The sequence below is a fragment of the Coturnix japonica genome, chromosome 4, assembly GCF_001577835.2.
Source record: "Coturnix japonica isolate 7356 chromosome 4, Coturnix japonica 2.1, whole genome shotgun sequence".
NCBI lineage: Eukaryota > Metazoa > Chordata > Aves > Galliformes > Phasianidae > Coturnix > Coturnix japonica.
The window spans coordinates 52671941-52693603 of record NC_029519.1 but is presented as its reverse complement, the minus strand read 5'-3'; the positions used below and the strand labels follow the sequence as shown (position 1 = coordinate 52693603).

Here is a 21663-nt window from a genome sequence, read left to right as displayed (position 1 = left end):
TATGGAAAAAAGACTTTCCGTATGCTAATGACCCTTGATGTCTGAAATAAATTAGATCCATTAGAGTTTATGCTCAATAAAAGAAAGACTTTAAGCACTCCAAAGTTAGTGACTCGAGACCGATTTTGGCTTAGAAATTCAATCTGCCTGCTTAGTAATTCTTAGTAAGGCTCTGGAGGAGACAGAGGATGCAAAATCATAATTCTGTGCTGTATCGGAATTCTAAAGTGCCATCAATTTATTTTCCTTTTTTTTTTCTTTTTCCTTTTTTTTTTTTTTTAATTAAACCATTTTTCATGCTTCCTTTTTTTTGTTCTCCTCATTAATTTGATTTTGTTCCCATTTTTGTTTAATTTCTTTCTTTTTAAGGTTTCATTTATCCTATTTCAACTGAACAGAGAACCCAGAATGAATATGGATTTTCTTGTAAGTTTAATGTTTTATTTTATGTTCCTGGACTCTAATGCAATGCTGTTCCTGGGGTCAAGCTTTAGTATTATGCCAGCTCTGTGTGCCTAGGCAAAGAGGGATTGCGCAAATGAAGCTGCCTGCTTGACAGTGGTTTCCCTATCAGTGGGCTGACACAGACTGATCACAGCCCTTCTACGTAGGGAATATGGGAGAAGAAGCTGCATCAAATGCAGAAAATGGAGAGAATGAACCCTCTCTCTCGTTAGTGCTTCCTTAGCAATTGGAGGAAATGTGGTGGAGGGATAACTTTGCATTGAGCTGTAACTCAGAGATCTGCTTCCTGAACCGCTGGGGATGTAAGTCCTGCTGTTTTGAGGCTGGCACGTTGCAAGTTTCATAGCCAGAGGCTGATGGACTTTGATCAGTCCTTTTCAACATCTGCCAGCTCTCACCTCTGTGCTGGAGGGCAGCTTAGCTTAAATGACTAAAAGGTGGGGAGCAAAAAATGAAATAAAAGTGATTTCACATGTTTTAAATTAACAGAAATGGGCTGCTAAAATGGTCTGATTTGATTTTTCATTTTCTTTTTTGCATTGTCTCTGCTACTGGGATTTTTCACTATGTAGAAATACATCAAATTTTGATCATGTTTTCAGACCTTTTGGAAAAAAAAAGTCTAGTCGATAACGATGCTGGAGATTACCCTGGAATTAGTGCTGAAGATACGGTATAAACAGCTAGTAGAAATATCAGAGCCATTTTCTCACAAGACAGCTGTAATAAATCTGGCTTCCTTTTAGTAAATTACCACATTATTTCTCGTGCTTGCTTTAGCTTTTATCCAAATATGTATGTGTTAATGCCAGCAATGAGAATTCAGCAGTTGATTCTTTGTTTTCCTGGATATTTTAAAAGGCAAGTGGGTAGAAAAGAAAATGGCTCAACACCTTATAGGTCAGAAATCACAAAATACATTACACAGGAATTCTGTAGAAATTTGACTTTTTGTGGTTGCATTTTTTTTTCCTTAATTAAAAAATAAGGCTTCTGAAGTTTAAAAACACACAACATGATCTTCGCTAAATAGATAAAACACTAAATACTAATATTATGACGCTATATCATGAAGACATACTGTTTTAGTTCACAGGGTGAATTTGCTTCATGAGACTAACTGTGTAATGAGTGTTCTGTTTAGTGCTTCACTGCTTGGGTGTTATATAGATGAACAAGTAGGTATGTAAAGAAATAGAACATGACTTAAAGAGAAAACAGAGATCATTCCCCATAAAAAGGGCATAGACCTGTTATATAGCTTTAGAAATGGATTTTAAATTAACCTATAAAAAGGTAGTAAATATCTGCAGGAAATGGGAATAATAAGAATGTATTTTGTCAAAAGACCCTGTGAGGATCACATTTCTTCAAGGTTCTTGCCTCTTTTCCTCTAGCTGCACCAGACTCAGATGATGTTGCTCTCTACGTGGGGATTGTCATTGCTGTGATCGTGTGCCTGGCTATTTCTGTGGTTGTGGCCCTGTTTGTCTATCGTAAGAACCACCGTGACTTTGAGTCAGATATTATCGACTCGTCAGCACTAAATGGCGGATTTCAGCCTGTTAACATCAAGGCTGCAAGACAAGGTTAGTTGTCACTTCACTCCATGTTGACCAATTCAGGGGGATACTATAAGGATATGGTCTCTTGGGGTGTACGAATGATATCTGCAGGATGCTTGTTGGCACTTCATAATGAAAGAAAGATTATATCCATTTGTTTCTGATCGTCAAGTGCTAAAAACCTACAGTAGCTTTTTTCAGATGTGCTTAGGAACATACAGCAGAGGAATTTAACTTCTAAAGGGAGAATGTGAATGTGAGAGTGAAACAGACATTTATAAAATACAGGTCCTGTTCAAATTTACATCAAAGGTAAAGCTATGACAGAAACAAGGGAGGCAGGATTCATCACAGGAGGAATATTACAGTACAATAATTCCATCACATCTGCCTCCCTTTTACTTCACTAATAGCCTCTTTTACTGTGCCCTGTCTTACATGCATAAATAGTGCATAGTTTAAGAAGTACTGCGTCTTCAGTGGACAGTGTAGAAGAGATTGTGGTGTAATATAATTTAATAATTAACATTTTTATAACTAGTCCATAATAGATAATTTCCATGCTTCAGTGGCCAAAAAACAAACACTCTTATGCTAATGCTGGCCCCTTCAAGACCCACGTTTAAGCTGAAGAGTTCTCTTCTTCCAGTATGTGTTTATGAAGAGTAAATCAAAATTAAGAGTTGAGATTACAAGAGAGTTGTTATAAGAAGGGTTAGCAGAAGTGTCATTTTCTGTGTGATGCAGGTACTAGTTATACACTGTCTGGGAGTTATAGGCATGAGGACTTCATAGCTTGTTCTTTTTACTAATTCAAAAATTCTGTTTTTATGCCAGTTTGATAAATTCCTTAATGAATCTCTTAGCATTTAAGGCAGGAGTATAAATTAATACTATTAGATCTACTGAGTATGGAAGATGCCTTGCCATGAAGCTAGGCATATCACACTTGAAATCTGAGCACAGCCTGAAAAATAATGCTGGTGAAAAATCCTTAGAGCAGAAATGTTCTGTAATTTTGTATAACAATCAGACTCCAGAGCAGTTCAGGCAACACAAGCCCTGGGCCGTTGCTAGATACGGTTACCTGAAAAAGGATATGAAGGTCAGTTTACAAGTATCTTAGCCTTTGTTGTGAACAGAACAGAATGCAAAACCAAATCATGAAGCAGAAGAAAGCTGTCAGATTAGAGAAGTAATCATAAGCAATATGGCTCTTCTTTCTCATTTCCAATGCAGACCTCTTGGCAGTGCCACCAGACCTCACTTCTGCTGCAGCCATGTACAGGGGTCCTGTGTATGCCTTGCATGATGTCTCTGATAAAATCCCAATGACCAATTCTCCAATCCTGGACCCACTGCCCAATCTGAAAATCAAAGTTTATAACACCTCTGGAGCAGTCACCCCCCAGGATGAACTCTCTGACTTCTCCTCCAAGCTGTCCCCACAGATTACCCAGTCTCTGCTGGAGAATGAGACTTTGAATGTGAAGAACCAAAGCCTTGCACGGCAAACAGACCCATCCTGCACTGCTTTTGGGACCTTCAACTCCTTAGGGGGGCACCTAGTAATTCCCAATTCAGGTGAGTGCTATCCATATTTCAGCAGTTTAAGTGGAGTTAGCTTTCTTCTATGCCAGAGAAAAACAAGGTCACTCCAGGGAGATTGCCTTTCCTTTGTTCAGAACAAACAGATGTGTTTTACTCAATCAGATTAACTAAAATATTTTAAAGTTCACTTTCCCAAAGTCCTGGCTGCTTTTTTAACAGAATGTTACAGGGCTCTCACCCTTTTCTGAGGTATATTATATACTTTAGAGTTTCTCCGTGTGAAGTGTGGTTCAGCATCCTTGACCTTTTTCTTTCATTCAGGGATAAGGGACTAAAAACCAGAAAGCCCCAATCTTGTCATCACACATAAAGAAAACAATTTAATTAAAAAATAAATTGGTTGTTCCACTTCCAATTCACTGCAGACTGTGTGGTACTGCAGTAGGGCAGCAGAATGCTAATTTTTTGAAGACTTTTTTCCTGCATGCATTACATACTCAAGGAAAACAAAGCCTAAGAGTGTCATGTGCATCTCTGTCTCCTTGCTATATATAGCATTGATTAATTTTTACAAATTGGAAAGGGGGGAACCAAGCATTGAAGAGCTGCCAGACCTTCTCATATGTTAAGAGGTTTTTGAAGAAAGCCGTGATTCTATTTAGCTCATAAATTAAATGTTTTTGTTCTAAGTTTTACACCTAGATGCTCCCATGCAAGACCATGTAGCTCAAGGTCTCACAGCTTCCAACTTTGCATCTTGTGTTCAGCTCTTGGTCATTTTACAGCACAGTGCCCAGCCCGAGAAAAAGCTGCCTAACCTTGTCTACTGCTTCTTTGTTAGATCCTTTTTTATATATTGATGTTATGGAGAAAGCAAGCATCTGGTTGGCCTAGGACTAGATTGTTCATTCCAGGATGCAGACCTGTACTGTCCAGGGTGCAGCCAAAAGTGGGCCATAAACAATAATGTTCCTCTTTGAGGAATGATGTCTCCTTTTGCCATAGAGCCTAATTGGAAGCTGAACTGTTTGAAGACCTCTGTTATAGACTGCTGAGAAGTGTTGAAAATTCATGTTATACTGTTCTATATTTCACAGTTCTCTAAGCTGCAGCTGAGGGTAGGCATTAATATTAGGGTTTCTTATGGCATGGTGGTGAAAGGTTCAGCAAAGTCTATTAGTCATATTTAATTCACACATATTATTGTCAATATGTAAAGAAAAATAAATGCTTATTTGTCACTGTAATATCTTCAAAATTATTAAAATAAGTTTTGGAAGATATATCAATCTGTCTACTCTTCCTGCATACTCATCTGTGCTGCTTCTAGATGTATTTATGTATATCGTCCTAGCAAGACAGTCTAAGTCCTTCATGTATCCTACACCTGTTGTTACATCTGAGAATATGCACAGGGATGCTGTAACAGTCCTGTAAACAAACAAGTCAGAAAATGTTAATGGAAAACACTTTCATAGCTACTCCCTCCCATTTAAAGCCAGGGGTGGGACTGACTCCCAGTACAACCCTAGTACGTGGGAGGTTTCCAGTGTAACCAAACAATGCACACTGAAGAGAAGAGAAAGGGCCATAAAGGCTTTTATAATAACTCTATTGTGCTTGTGCATATATGGAAATAATCTACCTCTGGGTTTGTATTGAGCTACATAGTCATAGATGAATTCAGACCCCTGCTGGTGATTCCCCACTAGCCTGCATCTGCACAGACAGCTGGCAGAGCCATGTCCAGCAGCGTGCCAGGGAGTTCCTGAGCCATGTTTGCTAGGCAAGGACATGACCACTGGTTCCTGGGGAGTTCCTTGCAATGTAAGAGAAGGATTTTGCAATTGATCAGCCCTGAAAAGAGCGCAGAGTGGAGTTGCACAAATTTTTCAAGGTTGGATATCTGAACTTTGAGACACTCCACAGAAGCAAACACATTCAAAATACCAAGAAGCCCCATTTTGTCTCCCTGGTAGTCTAATTAGAAGCTGAGTGCATTAACGAACACAATGCCAGTTTCAGAACCCATCTTTCAAGAAACAACTAGTTCTTGTTGCTTCCTGGGACAGTACTCCACTGCCTTCCTTTCGTGCTTTTAATTAAATAGGAATTGCCTAGGGAGATATGTCCTGTTACAGCTGTAGCAAAATGTACTCAGAGTTGCTCCCTTTCCATTATTTTACAAGGTACGAAGCAGTGTAACCATCTGTTTGCTCTTTAAATAAAATAAAAGGGAAGAGAAGAAAATCCTCTTCTCTGCTTCAGCATTTCATTGCCGAAGCAAAAGAGGTGCCAGGGCTGCAGTAAATGCTTTATCTCCAGAGTTGCTAAACTCATTTAGAGCCCTCTTGTGAAGCTGAGTGAAAATCTAGCATTGCAGATGTCACCTACTGCTCCCCCTGTTGCTCTTCTTCAAAGGTTCACCTGTTTTATTTTTTTAGTTCTGTTTTTTTTTTTTTTCTCCATTTTATCCTTTTTGTCTCTTCTGTTCTGCAGGAGTGAGCTTGCTGATCCCAGCAGGGGCTGTTCCCCAAGGAAGAGTCTATGAAATGTATGTGACAGTCCACAGGAAGGAGGGCATGAGGTAAAATTTACTTGCTTTGTGCATTTATTTGAGTGCATTAATGGAGGGGAAGAGGGTGTGGAAGAAAAGATAATAACTACAAACCTGTAATAGTATGCTTATGCAAAGCCAGCTGCATTGAAGTTATTTGATGACCTGGAGGTAAACTTGAGCAAAGATGATAATAAATTCTACCACAAAACCAGCTCAGACTTTTGCTTTTCTAATGAAGGGCTGCATTCTGCAGCAACCTCTCAAGCTGGAGGATGCTGAATCAAAGCCAGAAGCACAGAAAGTAAGCCAGCATGAGTCCAATGCAGCAGAAAAGGTGTGAGGTAATGTCCCAATAAAGACCTGTGCCACGAGGGAGAGAACAGAGTAGCAGGGTGAGAGATCAGCTCCACAGAGGGACAGGTGTCTGACCACCTGCTTTGCAAAACCTCCTCTGCTGTTGTAAGGAAGATTTACCATTTATGGGCTTGGCTGATCCATGGGGTTATAAGGACAGAGCCACCAGAGCGTTTGCTTTCCTTCACCTCTCCTTGTCCCAGACTCAGCGTGCCATGTGCCACCCAAAGCCAGCAGCTAGATGATCCCTTTTCTGCTTGCAAATGTGGCTGATTCATATTCCAGGACTCTATGTCTCTTGAGTGATCTGGTAGCCTTGACATAAAAATAAAAAGAGTTTCCATGAGGATCAAGATACCATTTGAAGCAATTTAGCAAAAAACTAATGAAAAGGAAGGTGAGATCTTAGTCTGCACAATGAACTCGTGAACAAAGGCTGAATGACAAATGGAAAACTAAGCAATCATTACACGGTACTTTGCCTCTTTGTCCTCCCCATAGCTAAATACATTTTTTGGCTCGGCCCTTTAATGGCTTTTATAATGTGCTAAGCCACATCTGTTTATACACTGTGTGATATTGAACACTATTCTTTAGCTTGGTAGTCTTTCACCCATGCTAAAATAATCTGCTTAAAAGAGAAATAAGTAACACACACCCCTTGCACTTTTGCATACATTATTCATGTCTTTCTCTTTGAAAATAGCTAATTGCAGCTACAAAAGAAGAGTCCCTGTTCATATTTAATATTGATTGTATTCCTATTAAAACATAGCCAAAAGTAAAGAAGCTTGCAAACAGCATTGAAAAAGAGGGAGGGAAAAATAATGAAAATCAGAGGGCTTTCCCTGATACTCAGCTGACTTCCAAATCTCACTCCTTTAATATTTAAATATTTAATTCTTCCCCCCAAAAAACTGTTTCATTCCCAGCAGGAAGGAGCTGTACATGCAATTATTTTCTTTCCAGCCAGCTATGGAGGTAATCCCTGACTTTTTATTCATTCAACTGTAGACAACCAACATTGCATGCTTGCCTAATATATTGGCTTCAAATATCGTAAATCCTCTTCTGTGTACTTCATGATAGCTGTTACTCATTAGGTCACGCAAGGGGTAGAAGTATAGGCCAACCTGTGTTGGTAAATGCATGCTTTGGTGCCATCCACCAAACTGAGCATGCATGCTGAAGTAACTCTGCAAAAGTATGAAAAGGAAGTGAGAAGAGTGAAGTGAGCAGATGGCAGGCTGCTGTGGCCATAGCTCATCCCAACGTAGCGATCATTGCATCCTGAGCATATGGACCCAAATCCTTGAGGTTTTTGTATAACAGCTTTTCAGCTTCCCATCCAGAATACTATGGAAGCCACCTCTTCATACCCATGGAAACCAGCATCTTCTCTGACATTTAAAATGGAGCTCATCAGTTTTCACCCAGGTCACTCTGAGGTGAAAAGTCTCAACAATTACCTTAACACAGTGGAACTGTAATGCTTTCCCCTGTTACCTGTTCCTCTTCCCCAGATGCCCATGCGCAGAAAGTGCTGACAGGTGCCAGCACCCAGCTGTAGTGGGCTACTTCCATGGCACTGTGCTGCCAAACACTTTTACTTCCCTTTCTGCCACAGAACTACACTTCTGCTCTTCTGTCTGCCTGTCTGGGCCACAGATGTTGCTTCCTATAATTGGAGTCATATGGGTACCACAAGTTAGTGTGTGGAGTAAATTATTTTTTAAATCTGTTACCATGCTTTCACAGCACTCCAGCAGAGAGTGATAGTCCACAGTGAGGACTCACTGCAGACATTTGCTTTTGTGGCCAAGCAGAAACTGGAGTGTGTTCAATAAAACCTTGTGAGAGCTGATATTTATTTTCATGTGCACTGTGTAAATGTGCATGGACTGAAGAACCCCATTGTGCATTGATATAGTTTGAAAGGGCACTGTAAAATGGAAATTATAATCCTCTTGATGTACAAACAGCACTGAGGCAAGAATGTAGTCCTCACAGTGTACAAGTAAAACCACTGAAGCAGCAGAGAGGCTCTCCATCACAGATCACAAGCATATCTTCAGCAAGTTAAGATTTAGCTCATACTTTGTAGAAATACAAGACAACTTCTGAACAGTCAAGCTGAAACAAGGACTGTGTTATCCCTCAGAGTCTTGCAAATTCCCCTTTTCCTTCCTTTGTTTTCCTAATCCATTTCCCTAGTTGGTCTCTGAAACCTGTAGTACAGAAATTTGAAAGATTTCACAACCCAGTAGCATCAGCCTTTGTGTTGCCTCACAGATTGGCTAGGAAAGCTTTCCAAGATACTGTATTTATTCCATTTTATATCTGTAGCAGAAATGCTAAATCATAGCCTGAACCAGTGATTGAGTACCTAGTGGGAAGGCAGAGCCAACTCAGGGGAGCTCAGGTGCATGCAATGTACCTGAGTGATCAGAAGGGGTAGATCCTGGCTCTACCCCTTTCCAGGCCTCATGTATGAGTTGGTAGTGGAGGTATGGGTTTCTTGCTGGAGATCCTTGCCTATCAGAGGCCTTCTAAAGGTAAGCAGTTTCTCTTCCTTTGTTTTTGCTTTTATGGATGCAGCTTTTGTGTTTGATCTCATTTGTTGTAGCCTGGGCTTGTGCCACTCTGCTATTATTGCTGTACTTTTTTTATCATATTATGGCATTTCAGTATCCATCAAAGAGTGTGAGCATGCAGGTTGCCCTAAAAACATTATCCTTCTGCAGGGAATTGGGGTTAGCTTGCAATAGAGGCTAGACTGAGACAGTTGTTTTCTACAGGTGTGTGTTACTGTGAGTATGGCACAGTGGGTTTTTCAGTTCTTAGCCCAGTACTCCAGTAGGCTGTTTTGACTAATTCTCATTCTGCTTGTCAGATGGGGCACAAGGGATTGCAGGTAGATACCAGGTACTGATCCCATTGCTGGTGTCAGAGTTTTGTGTTAGCCTTGTGAAAAAGTTCGTGTGCTTTAAGAAGCAGCTTATAGTGGGGGAAAGGATGTCTATGCATGCATATGTTTGTGTACTTACTTACAATTTTTTTAAAAAGCTGAAGAAATGAGAAGCCAATGAGAATATTTCACTACTATCAGACAAATTTCTGTCTTGAACTCCTAAGACCAGAACCAATCTCTGTTAGTAATAATAGTTGCTCTCCCCTTTAGTCTGGGGAAGTATCACCAAAATTGAGATTTGTGAGAAGAGATCCCTTCTTGAGCTGTGAAATAATCACGCTGTTGTGACCATTAAGCAGCAAGAGGCTGTTCCCTTGAGTAACTGGAAAAGCCTAGGTTAAGCCTAGCCTTAAACAGTTAGGGATTAAATTGCAAGTGTATAAAGTCCCAAATTTCAGAGACTTCTTAACTGCTTCGGGTTGAGGAACAAATGTAGCTCTGTGTTAAATTAGTGGAACTGAGTGCTTCCTATGGAGACATCTGGCACTGGCCAGTGCTAGACAAGGTCTGGCTCTTGATGGACCACTGTTCTGATCCTGTATGGCAGCTTCTGTGTCCCATGTGAGCCCCTACTGAGCTCAAGCTCGCCTAGCTTTCGATGGAACTGCTGTTGCTCACTATAGTCAGAGGTGGGATCTGCACTGACAGTGGCACAGTGAAGGACAGTGTATCATTACATGGGAGATTATGTAAATGAGAATGGGCATTGCCGTGCCCGGGGTATGCAATAAGTCTGAAGAACAGAGCAGGCAGCTCTTGCAGAAAGACACCATAAATGGGCTGACTTCCAGACCAGCTGCTGTAAGAGAAGGAAGATGCAGGTGGGCTTCTCAGGATCTGGTTCAGTGGCTTCAAAGTGCATATGATGTACAGACTTCATACTAAGCATAACATACATAAGTTTGATGCAAAAAGCAGTACCTTTTTATTTTCATCTGTAAACACCAATCTTGGTGATGTGAAACAGAAGAAAGTGAAATATCCCATGTCTGATTTCATGTTGTATCCCAGTTTCAGTAGACAAATTGCTTGTAATTCCAGAAGACAATATTATGAGATGAAACATTCTCCAGAAAAAAAATAAATAAAAGACCAGAGCAGCAGGAGAAGGGGAAGAAAATTTTTCATACCACCTTCCTGGAAGGTGACTGAGAGCAGATCTTATCAATATATAAGGTATCTGAAGGGCCAGAGTCAAGTGGATGGGACCACACTCCCTTTGTTGTTGGCTAGAGACAGGAAGAATAGTGGTCGCAAACTGGGAGCACAGGGAGTTCCATCTGAGCATGAGTAAATACTTTTTGACTTGAAAGTGACAGAGCACTGGAAGAAAAACTACACAGAGTGGTTGTAGAGACACCTTCTCTGGAGATATTCAACATTCTCCACCTCCCCTCAGACCAACCTGCTGTAGGAAATCTGCTTTAGTAGGGGCATTGGACTAGATATCTCCAGAGGTCCCTTCCAACCATCTGTGGTTCTGCAGGTTTGTAATTCCTTCTGTAGGCAGACCTTTGGACAAACCAGGAGGTCATCTGAGAATATCAGATTTGGTACTTAAGAGAGAACATGTTAAAAATAAAGAACCTTCAATGAAAGGAGAAATAAAATGCCTTTCCTCTGACTTACGGCTAAGCTGTGTGGAAGGGCTGCCATCTGTTGCTGCAAGTTAACCATCTTTTTCTCTGCTCCATTGTAAGCTTCCTGTTTCCTGGAGAGATGTGGTCCTTGCCCACAACATCTATGCTTGGTGCCAGGGAGCCTGCTGAGGAGCAGGGATTTCTCTGGTTGTGCTCACATCTGCTGCCTGACAGCTACCTTAATGAAAACAGTCCACCTCATTACAGAGAGTCGGTTTCGAATGAGCGATCTCATTAAGAACACAAATTTGATTGTGAAAGGACCGGATGTAGTGAACAAATGTTCTTCTTTTTTTAAATAAAAGTTGACTGTTCTTGATGAGCAGTGCAAGATATGGAACGAGGTCTAAACATATCTGAAGACTTTATACTTACTCTTAGTGCCTTGTAATATTAATGCTAGATGAAGCTGAATTGCACTCTTGGCCAGATCTTTGTTAAATAAAGGCAGCTCCCATGACTGCGGTGAAGTGACTTTGGAGTCATGCTGGCGTGGCTGCAAGCCCAATCCTATCTAATATCTAGTCCCAAGACTGATACAAACCAAAAGTGAGCACAATTGGGTGATTTCATTGTTGTCATTGTTTTTGTTTTGTGGGGGTTTTTTTTGTTTGTTTGTTTTGTTTTGTTTTTGTTTGTTTGTTTGTTTTGTCTGCTTTGTTTTTTATAACAGCCTACACATTTCTAAACCTGTCTGCTGATAGGTCTTTCTGCTTTGGAGGAGCTAAGTCCCTTTCTCTGTATTGTCCCCTGAGTCAGTGTGTGCTGGATCTCCAGTGATCTCTAACAGAAATTGCAATTCTTGGTCGCAACAGTTGTGGCCTGACTTTGATGGTGCTGCATTACCTGCTACAGGAGAAAGTAGAAAAAAGCTCATAATGAATAGCTGCACAATAACCTGTCTTCAGGGGATCTTGTTTACTAATCCTATCAATTAGTGCTGGGTTTATGCCTTGAAGCGGAAAGATTAATATCTCCTGTATAATATATCTTGTCTACTGCATCTGTTTTGGTCCTCATTAGCTATAGGAAAGCATAATCCTTTTGTTTTTAGATGGAAATTAAAAACAGTGAGAAATAAGAAAAGCTCTGTCAAGAGATTTGCGTTTCTTTCTTCCTTTCAGTTGTCACAGGGTGACTCTGCTCTCTGTGGCGCTGCACATTTTCATTCCTCCAAGTTTCAGGTGTTTATTTCCAAGTTCTCAGCACAGTCCCAGAACACCCTGCTGCCTGCAGTCATGTTAGAGCTGTGTGGGAAAGGGAATAGCAGCTCTGTGTGCTTTGACACCTCGTTCCCTACTGCCCCAGAATTCAGATTTGCTTTTTGCAACCATGTCACATTACAAGGTGACGCCTGCTGTGTTGCAGTAACTTCACCCAATATCTTTTTCACTTTTACTGTTTTACCTTGCCACTAAATAAAAGTGTTTGGAATTTGTTTCAGTCCAGAAATGAGAGCTGCTGAAGAAATTGTATTTCCTACCAATATCTTTATCATCTCTCAATCATTTGCATGGCTTCCTGTCTCCCATTGCGTCTCACAATATTGCCTTACATATTGCTGTCTTTAAATTTAATGATTGTACTGCTATTTACGTTGTCTTCCACATTGTGAGTAGAAATCTTGGCCTCACAGCAATAAGGGAAAGGTTTAGCACTGACTTCAGCAGAGCTGGGATTTCACCTATTAAATGACACTTACCCTCATTTCACACCACTTGAGAGCTTCTCCACAATTCATCATTATCTCAGTTTCTCAAAGCTTTAAAGTGGCTTAGATTACTTGCAGTCACAAAATTGGTTCAGACTTCGGAGAGCTGAGGTGGGTCAGTATCTGTATGAGATGGGCTTTGGAGGCACTCGGACCAGCAGCATTACCAACTTAGGGAAAAATACTAAACTTTGCTTGTTTGTTGTTTTTTTGTTTTGTTTTTTTTTTTTTGCATTTCATTTCTGTGGTCATATCTACTTCCCATCTCCCTTCAGTCTGCAGTGCCTCCCAGCTTCATCTTCTGTGTCATTGTTTATACTTCTGTTAATCAGTTATAAAATGCTGCAGAGCAAAATAATGCACTCCATTGAAATCCTAAAATTTAGCAGCTAACAAAATTTTGTCACAGAGCATTGACTAAACTTAATTTTACTTCGAGACAACTTTCAGCTGTGTGATTTATCAGTACTCTGTTATTTTAATGACCTTTTGTTTTTTGTTTTTTGTTTTTTTTCAGTTGCTTGCATCGGTGCTCAGATTCTTATTGATTTTTAACTCATTTTTCACCTAGAAGATACTGTATGAAATTTTTATAGCTCTCATGATAAATTTCCTCCTATATTCTTTTTGGCTGCTGGGCTTGTAATTCAGTCTGAAAAACTATGATAATTTGTATTTTTCCTTCCTTCTTCATGGGTCAGTAGTCCTTTAGATGAAGTTAGGTTAAACGGATGATTAAGTCTATAGCTTGTCATTTCTGTAGCTTTCCAGATGAATATTGTAATTTTCAAAAAACTTTCCAATAAGGCTTATTTTTTTTTTAATAACTTCTTGAAACTGCTTGACTGATCTGCATAAGAGTCTGTTAATGCATTAATGAATGTACTCCATTGTGAGCTATTTTAAGCTACCCATTGCTTCTTACAAAAACAAAACCTGAACCTGAAAATTTTAGTCAAATTTTGCTCAATTATTTATTCAGTTCATTCTTGCAAGAGAGCAACCTCTGATTTCAGTCTGAATCCAGAGATCAATATAGTCTGCAATAGGAGCTGAATGGATGCTCTAAATGCTTCATTTGTCTTGTTAGGCTAAAACAACCAGTGTAATTCATGATAGCCATCCAGATTGTTATATTTGGGTTTTTCTTGAAAGACAGCTACCACAGCTGTTTGTTTCCAGCCCATGGCTTTTTAGAAACAATCGTTAAGTCATTTAGTAAACTCATCAGTTAATTTCCTTAAGGATCCACAGATGCGTATCATCTGGATTTACCGATTTGCACACACTTCAATTTTTTCAAATCAGATCACTCTCACTTTTCTAAAACGTTCTGAAGCCCCCAACATTTGTATGAATGAGAGACACTCTTCAAAAAAGGCCTTTGTTGCTCTGTTTAAAAAAGAGCTTCTCAAAAGTTTCTTTCATTTTCTGTAGGATTAATGGATTATTCAAGGTGGCTTAAAGTGGGCAAAATTAGGATGTTCCTGTGAATGTATTTTCTGTAGTCAGAGTGGGTGCAATAAATTCAATCTCAACATAGCTTTTGTCCTGATTCAACCTCCTTGAGAATTTTCCCTAAGATCACAGCTGCTTTTAGACTCTTTTGGTTGATGCAGACTTGCAGATGTCAACAATACTTACTCTTGTCTCAACTGTCCCCCCAGAAACAACTCTGATATAAACACAAGTGTTTGCAAATGCATTTGAACTGGACCCTTAGCCAGTACAGAAGATGCAAGGTCCCATGGGCTGATCCTATGTCCAAGTGCAGATTGCACTGAGTGCTTCTTATCTCTTGACTGCTGGTTTCTGGATCATGAATTTGTCCTCTCTGTTTTTCAGGGAGGCAGCTGATGAGGCACATTCAGCTGTGTTTGTCATACACCAGATGTCAGGGTAGTTAAAGTCACTCATGCTTCCTCTGCTTTAAACTCCTCAGCAGTTTGGCCAGTATAGCTCACACATGCATGCAGCCATTTACAAACCACTCTGTAAGAGCAGGAATTTTGCTCTTTCTACCCAGCTTAATGTACCTTTTTGCCTTTTTCCCCCCTATTTCATGGCAGACCACCTGTAGAAGACAGCCAGACACTGCTGACACCAGTGGTGAGCTGTGGCCCACCAGGAGCACTGTTGACCCGACCTGTTGTGCTGACCATGCATCACTGTGCTGAGCCCAATATGGATGATTGGCAGATCCAGCTCAAGCACCAGGCACCCCAGGGACCATGGGAGGTGAGTCTCCAGGCCTCTGGCCTCCACCTGCTGAGTGAGGTGCCTGCTGCCCCAAGAAATGCAGTGCTGGGGCAAATGTGCCATAAAACATAGTCTTCCCTGTAGAATTTGGCACTCAGGATTTGGGCTTTGGTAGACTATTTTGCTGAAGTCATGGGGAGGGAAAAAGAGATAAAACAGAAAAGAACACTGGAAAATCAGTTCTATCTCAATTCTAGAAATAAGAAAATACTTTTTACAGAATACTTTGAATTCCCTTTGTTTAGTGTCTTTTTTTTCAAGAGCAGGACAATAGTGCTGAAAATAACGCTCTGCTTCAGCATCAAGACATCAGCTAGCTTATTAAAATGGATAGGCCTTATCTTTCTTTTTGTTCTACCTCATAAGATGCTGGTGGAGCATGCCTTGTATTCAGCTCATGCAGTCAGCACGCCTCCACACCCCATTAACTCAGGGAGCCTCTACAAGTATTGCTGGGCCATGCAGGCTTGGTGGGAGCCTCTACCAGGAGGGTGCCCTGGGTCTGGGCAACAGAAGCACCTTCCTTTGTAACTGGAGCGTGATGTGATGCTCTCAGCAGGGCCCAGTTCAGCTCTCCAGCTCATCTTCTGGAGAACTTTGTTGCTCCTAGGTGCCTGCTGCCACCGGTTTGGTCTCACATAATTAATTTGGCAAAGGCAACTTCTACTGGCAGGTTTTATGAGGACAGGGTAGCTTTTGAAGGCTGGCAGCTGCCAGAAGCGCCATGTCCAGCACAGCATTTGCAAGGTCTTGCTTTGTTGACTGCCCATGGCACCAACTCTCTCTCACGCGGTGCACACTGGCCTGTCTCGCCAACCAATATGCACCCTGCTGGCCTGGCTGTTGGCACCGAGTGCATGTTCCTTTAGTTGTGCCTGGGTTACTGGCATCTCTTCATTTTCTTGTCTGTCCTCCCTGCCCTTGACAGAGCGGTTGTGTCTGGTGCCAGCACTGTAATCAGCACTGCAGCACCTTGTCTTCTGCTCTCCTGAAGGACCAAGATTCCTTCCAACCCAAGTCACTTTCTGATTCTGTGTATCCTGAATACCACAGGCCCCAAGCTCAATTCCATGTTCCTGTTAAGCCCATACTGCTTCAGACTTCAAGACAGTGGGGATGAAGCAGATGGGATGCGGAGCATGAAAGCTGTGCAAGAGGAAGCTACAATCCACTGCTGACCTTTCCATTCTGCTTGCTCTCAAAACTGCTCAAAGCTCATTGAGTTGTGTGCAGGGTGCTGTGTGGGGGCTTAGTGGAGAAGGTAGCAGGGGAGATGTTTTATTCTGAGCTGTTTGCATCCACGCCGTATGTATTTTTTCATTCACCCTGCAGTTTCATCACAGAGGGTTATTCCGATACAGCAGCAGGTAATATTTCTTGTAGCTGTAGCATTTAGCCATTGTAGAGGTTACTTCCTTTCCTCAAGTTTTTATAAGGCCTTATTTTCATGCTTAGGAAGTGAAGGGTAGCTGTTTGCTCATATTTATTATCTGATTAATCTTAGATGCAGACAGCAAGGACTTTGGGCATAACTGAGGCTTGAAAGAGATCTGAAAGAACAGCATCTCTGAGATCAGGAGATATAACATGGTCTCTTTCTCCCTTAGGATGTAGTGGTGGTTGGGGAGGAAAATTTCACCACTCCGTGCTACATCCAGCTGGACTCAGAGGCCTGCCATATCCTGACGGAGACCCTCAGCACGTACGCCTTGGTGGGACAGTCCATCACCAAAGCAGCAGCCAAACGTCTCAAACTGGCCATCTTTGGACCACTGTCCTGCTCCTCACTGGAATACAGCATTCGCATCTACTGCCTCGATGACACACAGGATGCCCTGAAGGTGGTTGTTGCTCTCATGCTTGCTTTTCCTCTCTTGTCACAGCAGTGCAGTGACCAGACATTCTGTTACATGTACTCATTTTCCTAGGTTATTTTTCTGATCAGAAGAGCCTGACAGCAACTGCTGTTTTAGTTTAACCCTCCCACGCTATAAGTTGTTCTTTGCAAAGGGATTTCACACATGTACCAGGCGGTTTTCCACCCACTAGCCTTTTTTTTTCCTTTGTTTACCTGTATCATATCCTGAATCCTAAGATTTTTGCATTATTAAAGGGCCATAAGGTACGCCAGGCTTCATTCGTTATTCATGTATTTTTAATGCTAAGTGCCAGCTCCCAAGAGATGGGGAAACATATAAATGCCTCTTTGTAAATAGTTGATAATGATAAAAGAAGCTTCTGGACTGTTAATCACTGTCTGCTTTCATACTGCTTCATTACACCTCTTTATGTGTAGTATTTTGTGCTGGGAGTTCAGCACTAAAATAAGCCAAAGCTGTTGCTTACTGCAACTGTACACCTTACCCTCACTGCATAATAGTGCTGTTCTCTCTCACACACACAGACTCCCTCCACATACAGATGAGCAGATAGATAAACATGCTTCCTTTTTCTCTTTATAAATGTGTATTTATACAGGCAATATCTATAATAGATACACTCATAAAATATGTAGCTCCAACTGTATGTGTAAGAATGGAGGTTATTAAAAGGTTCTTTTTTTTTAAGCATAGCTGATGTGACTTCCCAAATGCTCTTTTGAAGCAGAACAAGTTCACGTCTTGCCTCTATGCAGAGCCATCCTTATGCTATGCATGGGTTCGCCATACCAGCATTGCATGGGAATTGTTTGGGCATGTACCCCAGAGGCTGGCAGGGAGATGCTCTTGCTTTTCAGCTCAGTGGTCTCCATCATTGCAAATGGCACAATCCCTTTTCATCCAAAATACTGCCAGCTACCAAGACCCTGCCTGAGCTTTGTTGGTGGGATACTAGGAGCATTTTCACTATAAATAAGAAAATTTTCTTCAAAGAAGTGGAAAGCATTTATTTGTACTGATCATGAGGAAATGCTTTGAAAGCCATGGTGGCTTTATGGCTGTGCTCTGTGGTGCCTGTGCTGTGTAATACGATTTTCCAGGAGTCCATCCAGCCTGAGGGAATAATAAGTAACTGGGCAGAGCCTTGGACAGATAGTGATTTGAGTCAGAGCTGGGCCAATCAAATTAGGTAATACTCAAGAGCTATTGGCTTATTTCTAATAGACTGCGGGAGGCATTGCAGGGTAATGTTAATCCTATTCGAAGAGACAGCAGAAGAAATCAGGAAGGGCATGGGTAACTGAAAGCCATCTTTCATGGGTGAAGCTGCAATCAACTTATAGGAGAGGAGTGGACCAATTATTGGGTTTTCTGCTGCAGGTAGAACCCCAAAGCAAGCTTGTAATTTGGCCAGGAAAGGGTTGTGAAGTCAGAAGAACGCTGTCATCTAGCACCTATCAATCCTTTTTAATTGTCAATTTTTTGTCACTTTAAGACTAGATGGCTACACACAAGCTACTGTACACTGTATTCAAGACCAAGACAGCTGAGCTTTGCAGGACTAGCACAAGTATTTCCTGACCATAAGCTCTTTGGAAGCTATAAATTACATTTTTATGGAAGTAAGCAGTTTTGGGAAGGAAAAGGTAGTAACAAAGAGAGGTCAAAATGAAAAATTTGAGCATGGTCATGGTCTTGAATGGGATGAAGTTCGTTTTCTTGGTTGGTTTATTAGGGCTGCAAAGCCAGACAGCCCCAGTGCTCTGGCCATGTGGAGAATCACATCAGGGGCTATGGTGCCCAGGTAGAATGCTCATTAAATGATTTCTGGGATACAGAGCCCTAACGTTCTTTTCAAGGCACTTAGATTAGCTTGGGCATGCCTCTCTGTGAAGAAATCCTGCTGATGTATTCCCATCTATTAATTCATGAATGGCTTTGAGATTGAGGTGTGGTGACAGTGGCAGAGCATTGGGCTAGTCATGGGTAAATAAGCTATTTCAGGCTGCAACAAGGTAGCTTTCTCCAGCCTGCTTCATGCTGTGCAATAACTGTTCTCCAAAACAAACAAACAAAAAAACACTTTGCTTGCTTGTGCTCCTTTAATGAAGAAGTTGTTTTCCAGCACAGGTCATGGCTGTGCTGGTGGTGCTGCTGATAGAGTGATGCCCTATACAGTACCCTCTCTTGAGTCCTGGCTCACAAGGGGCGAATGGTGATGGAAAGGATGGTAGTGGCTCTGAATTTATTCTGAATTAATTAGCTGAGCTGAATTGGAGAAGTGTGGGCTGCTTGGTGTCTCCCACTTGGCAGAGCTACAGTGAATAGAGGTGTCTGCTAATGGTGGGATATCAATCTCAGGCATGCATCTGCAGTGCTGAGATCTTTGCCCCAGCAGTTGCGCAACCCTGGTCTGACCACGGGTGGGGAGCGAGAGCCTGCAATTAGCACACACAGTGCTGCCAATCTTCTTGTTGTTCCAGGGAGGTAATTTGGACATAATGAAGATCTATAGTAATCAGATAATTACTATCGATTGCTCTTTAGATGTTTTGACGAGGTAATTAGGGGGCACTGGAACTGACTCATTGGAATAACCTTAATCTAAAAGGTTTCCTGATTCTTTTTCTTTTCCTGTAATGGCTGATAAGCAAACATTTTTGCTTTAAGATCTCTCAGGTGCTGGGCTTACTGGGGTTGTGGGCTTTTCTTTTGTGCTAACTAGATGGTGAACTCGAACAAGAGTGGCTGGATTCATCCTTAGCTAATAGGAGACTTCTTTAGTTAGCCTGGGCTAGCAGCCCACTTTCATGTGCCCGTGTGCTCCTTGTGTGTGTTCACTGTGCATGTGATTGGCTTTGGCTGCATGAGACTGCTTGTTTGGCCTGCTCTTGTAATTAAATATGACTGTGTTTGGCTGTATTTCTTTCCAATGAAGCTTATGCAGCCTTTGTACTGAATTCTTCCATGTGAATTACAATTTGAATGTTTCTCTGAAGTCTGTGGTCCACTGTGATCTCGTTTGTTAGAGGCATATCTTTATTTTTAGCTGCAGAAAATGACCATGCTATTGGTTTACTAGCTTTTAATTACACATTCAGTATTTTAGTAACCCTGAATTTGTACATAAAAAAAGCTCAGTCACTGTGTCTTACTTTGATTTTGATACCATCCCACTCAATGGTTAGTCTTGGTAAGCACCTGTACCCCAGTCTGTCATAGATCAGTTTGCCAGGAGGCTGTTAACTGCAGGACAGCCACATCTACATGTCCCATACCAGCAGTACCTACACAGACAAGAGCTTTCTGACACAAAATAGTAAAGATGCATTGGATGTCCAGTTTGCTGAGCTGTGGAGGGGATGAATATATTTCAGTATTCAAACAGTATGTAACATCTTTACATTCAGTATTGTTGCATGTAGTTAGTATTGCTGCTCCTAGGATGAATCAGGTAATGGTGCATCTCCCACAGGAGTCAGGGAGTCTATATCTCTCCTGGGTGCTACTGTGTGATGGGGGCAAGAGGATTATCTTTAGATCCACTAGTACTATTCATAGGGAAATGTAACTTCGTGTAGCACCTGTGTGAATTTTCTCAAGTAGTTACAGCATCTGAAGCAGTCAGTGTGGAAGAACCAGCAGACCAGTGCTGATGTCTTGGTGCTGTCCTAATGCAGCCTGACCTCTTTCCCCTCGTGTTCTCTACACTGCAGGAGGTCCTCCAGCTTGAGCGGCAGATGGGTGGGCAGCTGTTGGAGGAACCGAAAACTTTACATTTTAAGGGAAGTACCCACAACCTGCGATTATCCATTCATGACATTGCCCACTCTCTCTGGAAGAGCAAACTGCTGGCTAAATACCAGGTAAGCATCACAAAGCATTGGATCCTAGAGCCTTAAAGAAATACAGTGACTCACTGTTTAAAGAAAACCAGTTACCAACCTGCAGAACTGTGGACATTTTTTCCCTGGACTATCTGCAATAGTAGTTGCACACAACTTGCAGTTTCCAGCCATTTAGCATCAGAGATCTGGTCCCGCAAGGTGTTCCACTCCCCAGGGCCATGTGGATGCTGAGCCAATCTTCAACTGAAAAGAGACTGTGGAAAATAACTGATATTTATACTCAATTCCCTTTTTATTTTTATTTGTTTTTATTTTTTTTTCTTTCCTCCTCCAGGAGATTCCTTTTTACCACATCTGGAGTGGGTGCCAGAGGAACCTGCACTGCACCTTCACACTGGAACGATTCAGCCTCAATACTCTGGAGCTTGTCTGCAAGATCTGCGTCCGGCAGGTAGAAGGGGAAGGGCAGATCTTCCAGCTCAACTGCTCGGTATCAGAGGTAAGAAGTGTGTGGGAACATGGGAGGGCTAAGGAGTTATAACCTTTCCCATTGCTGATTCATTTGTGCTTCCCAGTTTCCTCCTGAGTGTTGAGATCATCAGAAGAGAGAGCTGTTGCTTTATATCTCTTCTTGCATTTTCCCTTAGTTTTTTCTCTCTACCATGTCATCTGAAATGGAGCACCCCACTTCAAGGAGGGATGAGGGCAGTATTGGTGTTCTTGATTATTCCTTTTTCTGTATGGGGGAGCTCTTTGCCTAACATTGCCTAATGCATTTTGTGAAGCACCACATGGTTCTGGCTCCTGGGTAGGGAATACCAGATGGTCTAGCTGCAACAGACTTGTCCTCCCGGACTTT

The 21663-nt window shown here is 41.6% G+C and overlaps 1 protein-coding gene across 2 annotated transcripts in view; it reads left to right on the top strand.

Annotated features, from left to right (window-relative positions):
• UNC5C (unc-5 netrin receptor C) overlaps window positions 1-21663 on the top strand; it is a 234020-nt gene that overhangs the window by 204194 nt on the left and 8163 nt on the right. The window contains exons 8-15 of one of the 2 annotated variants that reach the window (XM_015862012.2): window positions 370-426; window positions 1863-2054; window positions 3270-3614; window positions 6081-6168; window positions 14887-15055; window positions 16684-16917; window positions 20673-20822; window positions 21139-21303. In XM_015862012.2, coding sequence (XP_015717498.1) covers window positions 370-426; window positions 1863-2054; window positions 3270-3614; window positions 6081-6168; window positions 14887-15055; window positions 16684-16917; window positions 20673-20822; window positions 21139-21303 — 1400 coding nt within the window. The remainder of the gene's footprint in view (window positions 1-369; window positions 427-1862; window positions 2055-3269; window positions 3615-6080; window positions 6169-14886; window positions 15056-16683; window positions 16918-20672; window positions 20823-21138; window positions 21304-21663) is intronic. The other variant, XM_015862013.1, reaches the window with a different exon arrangement.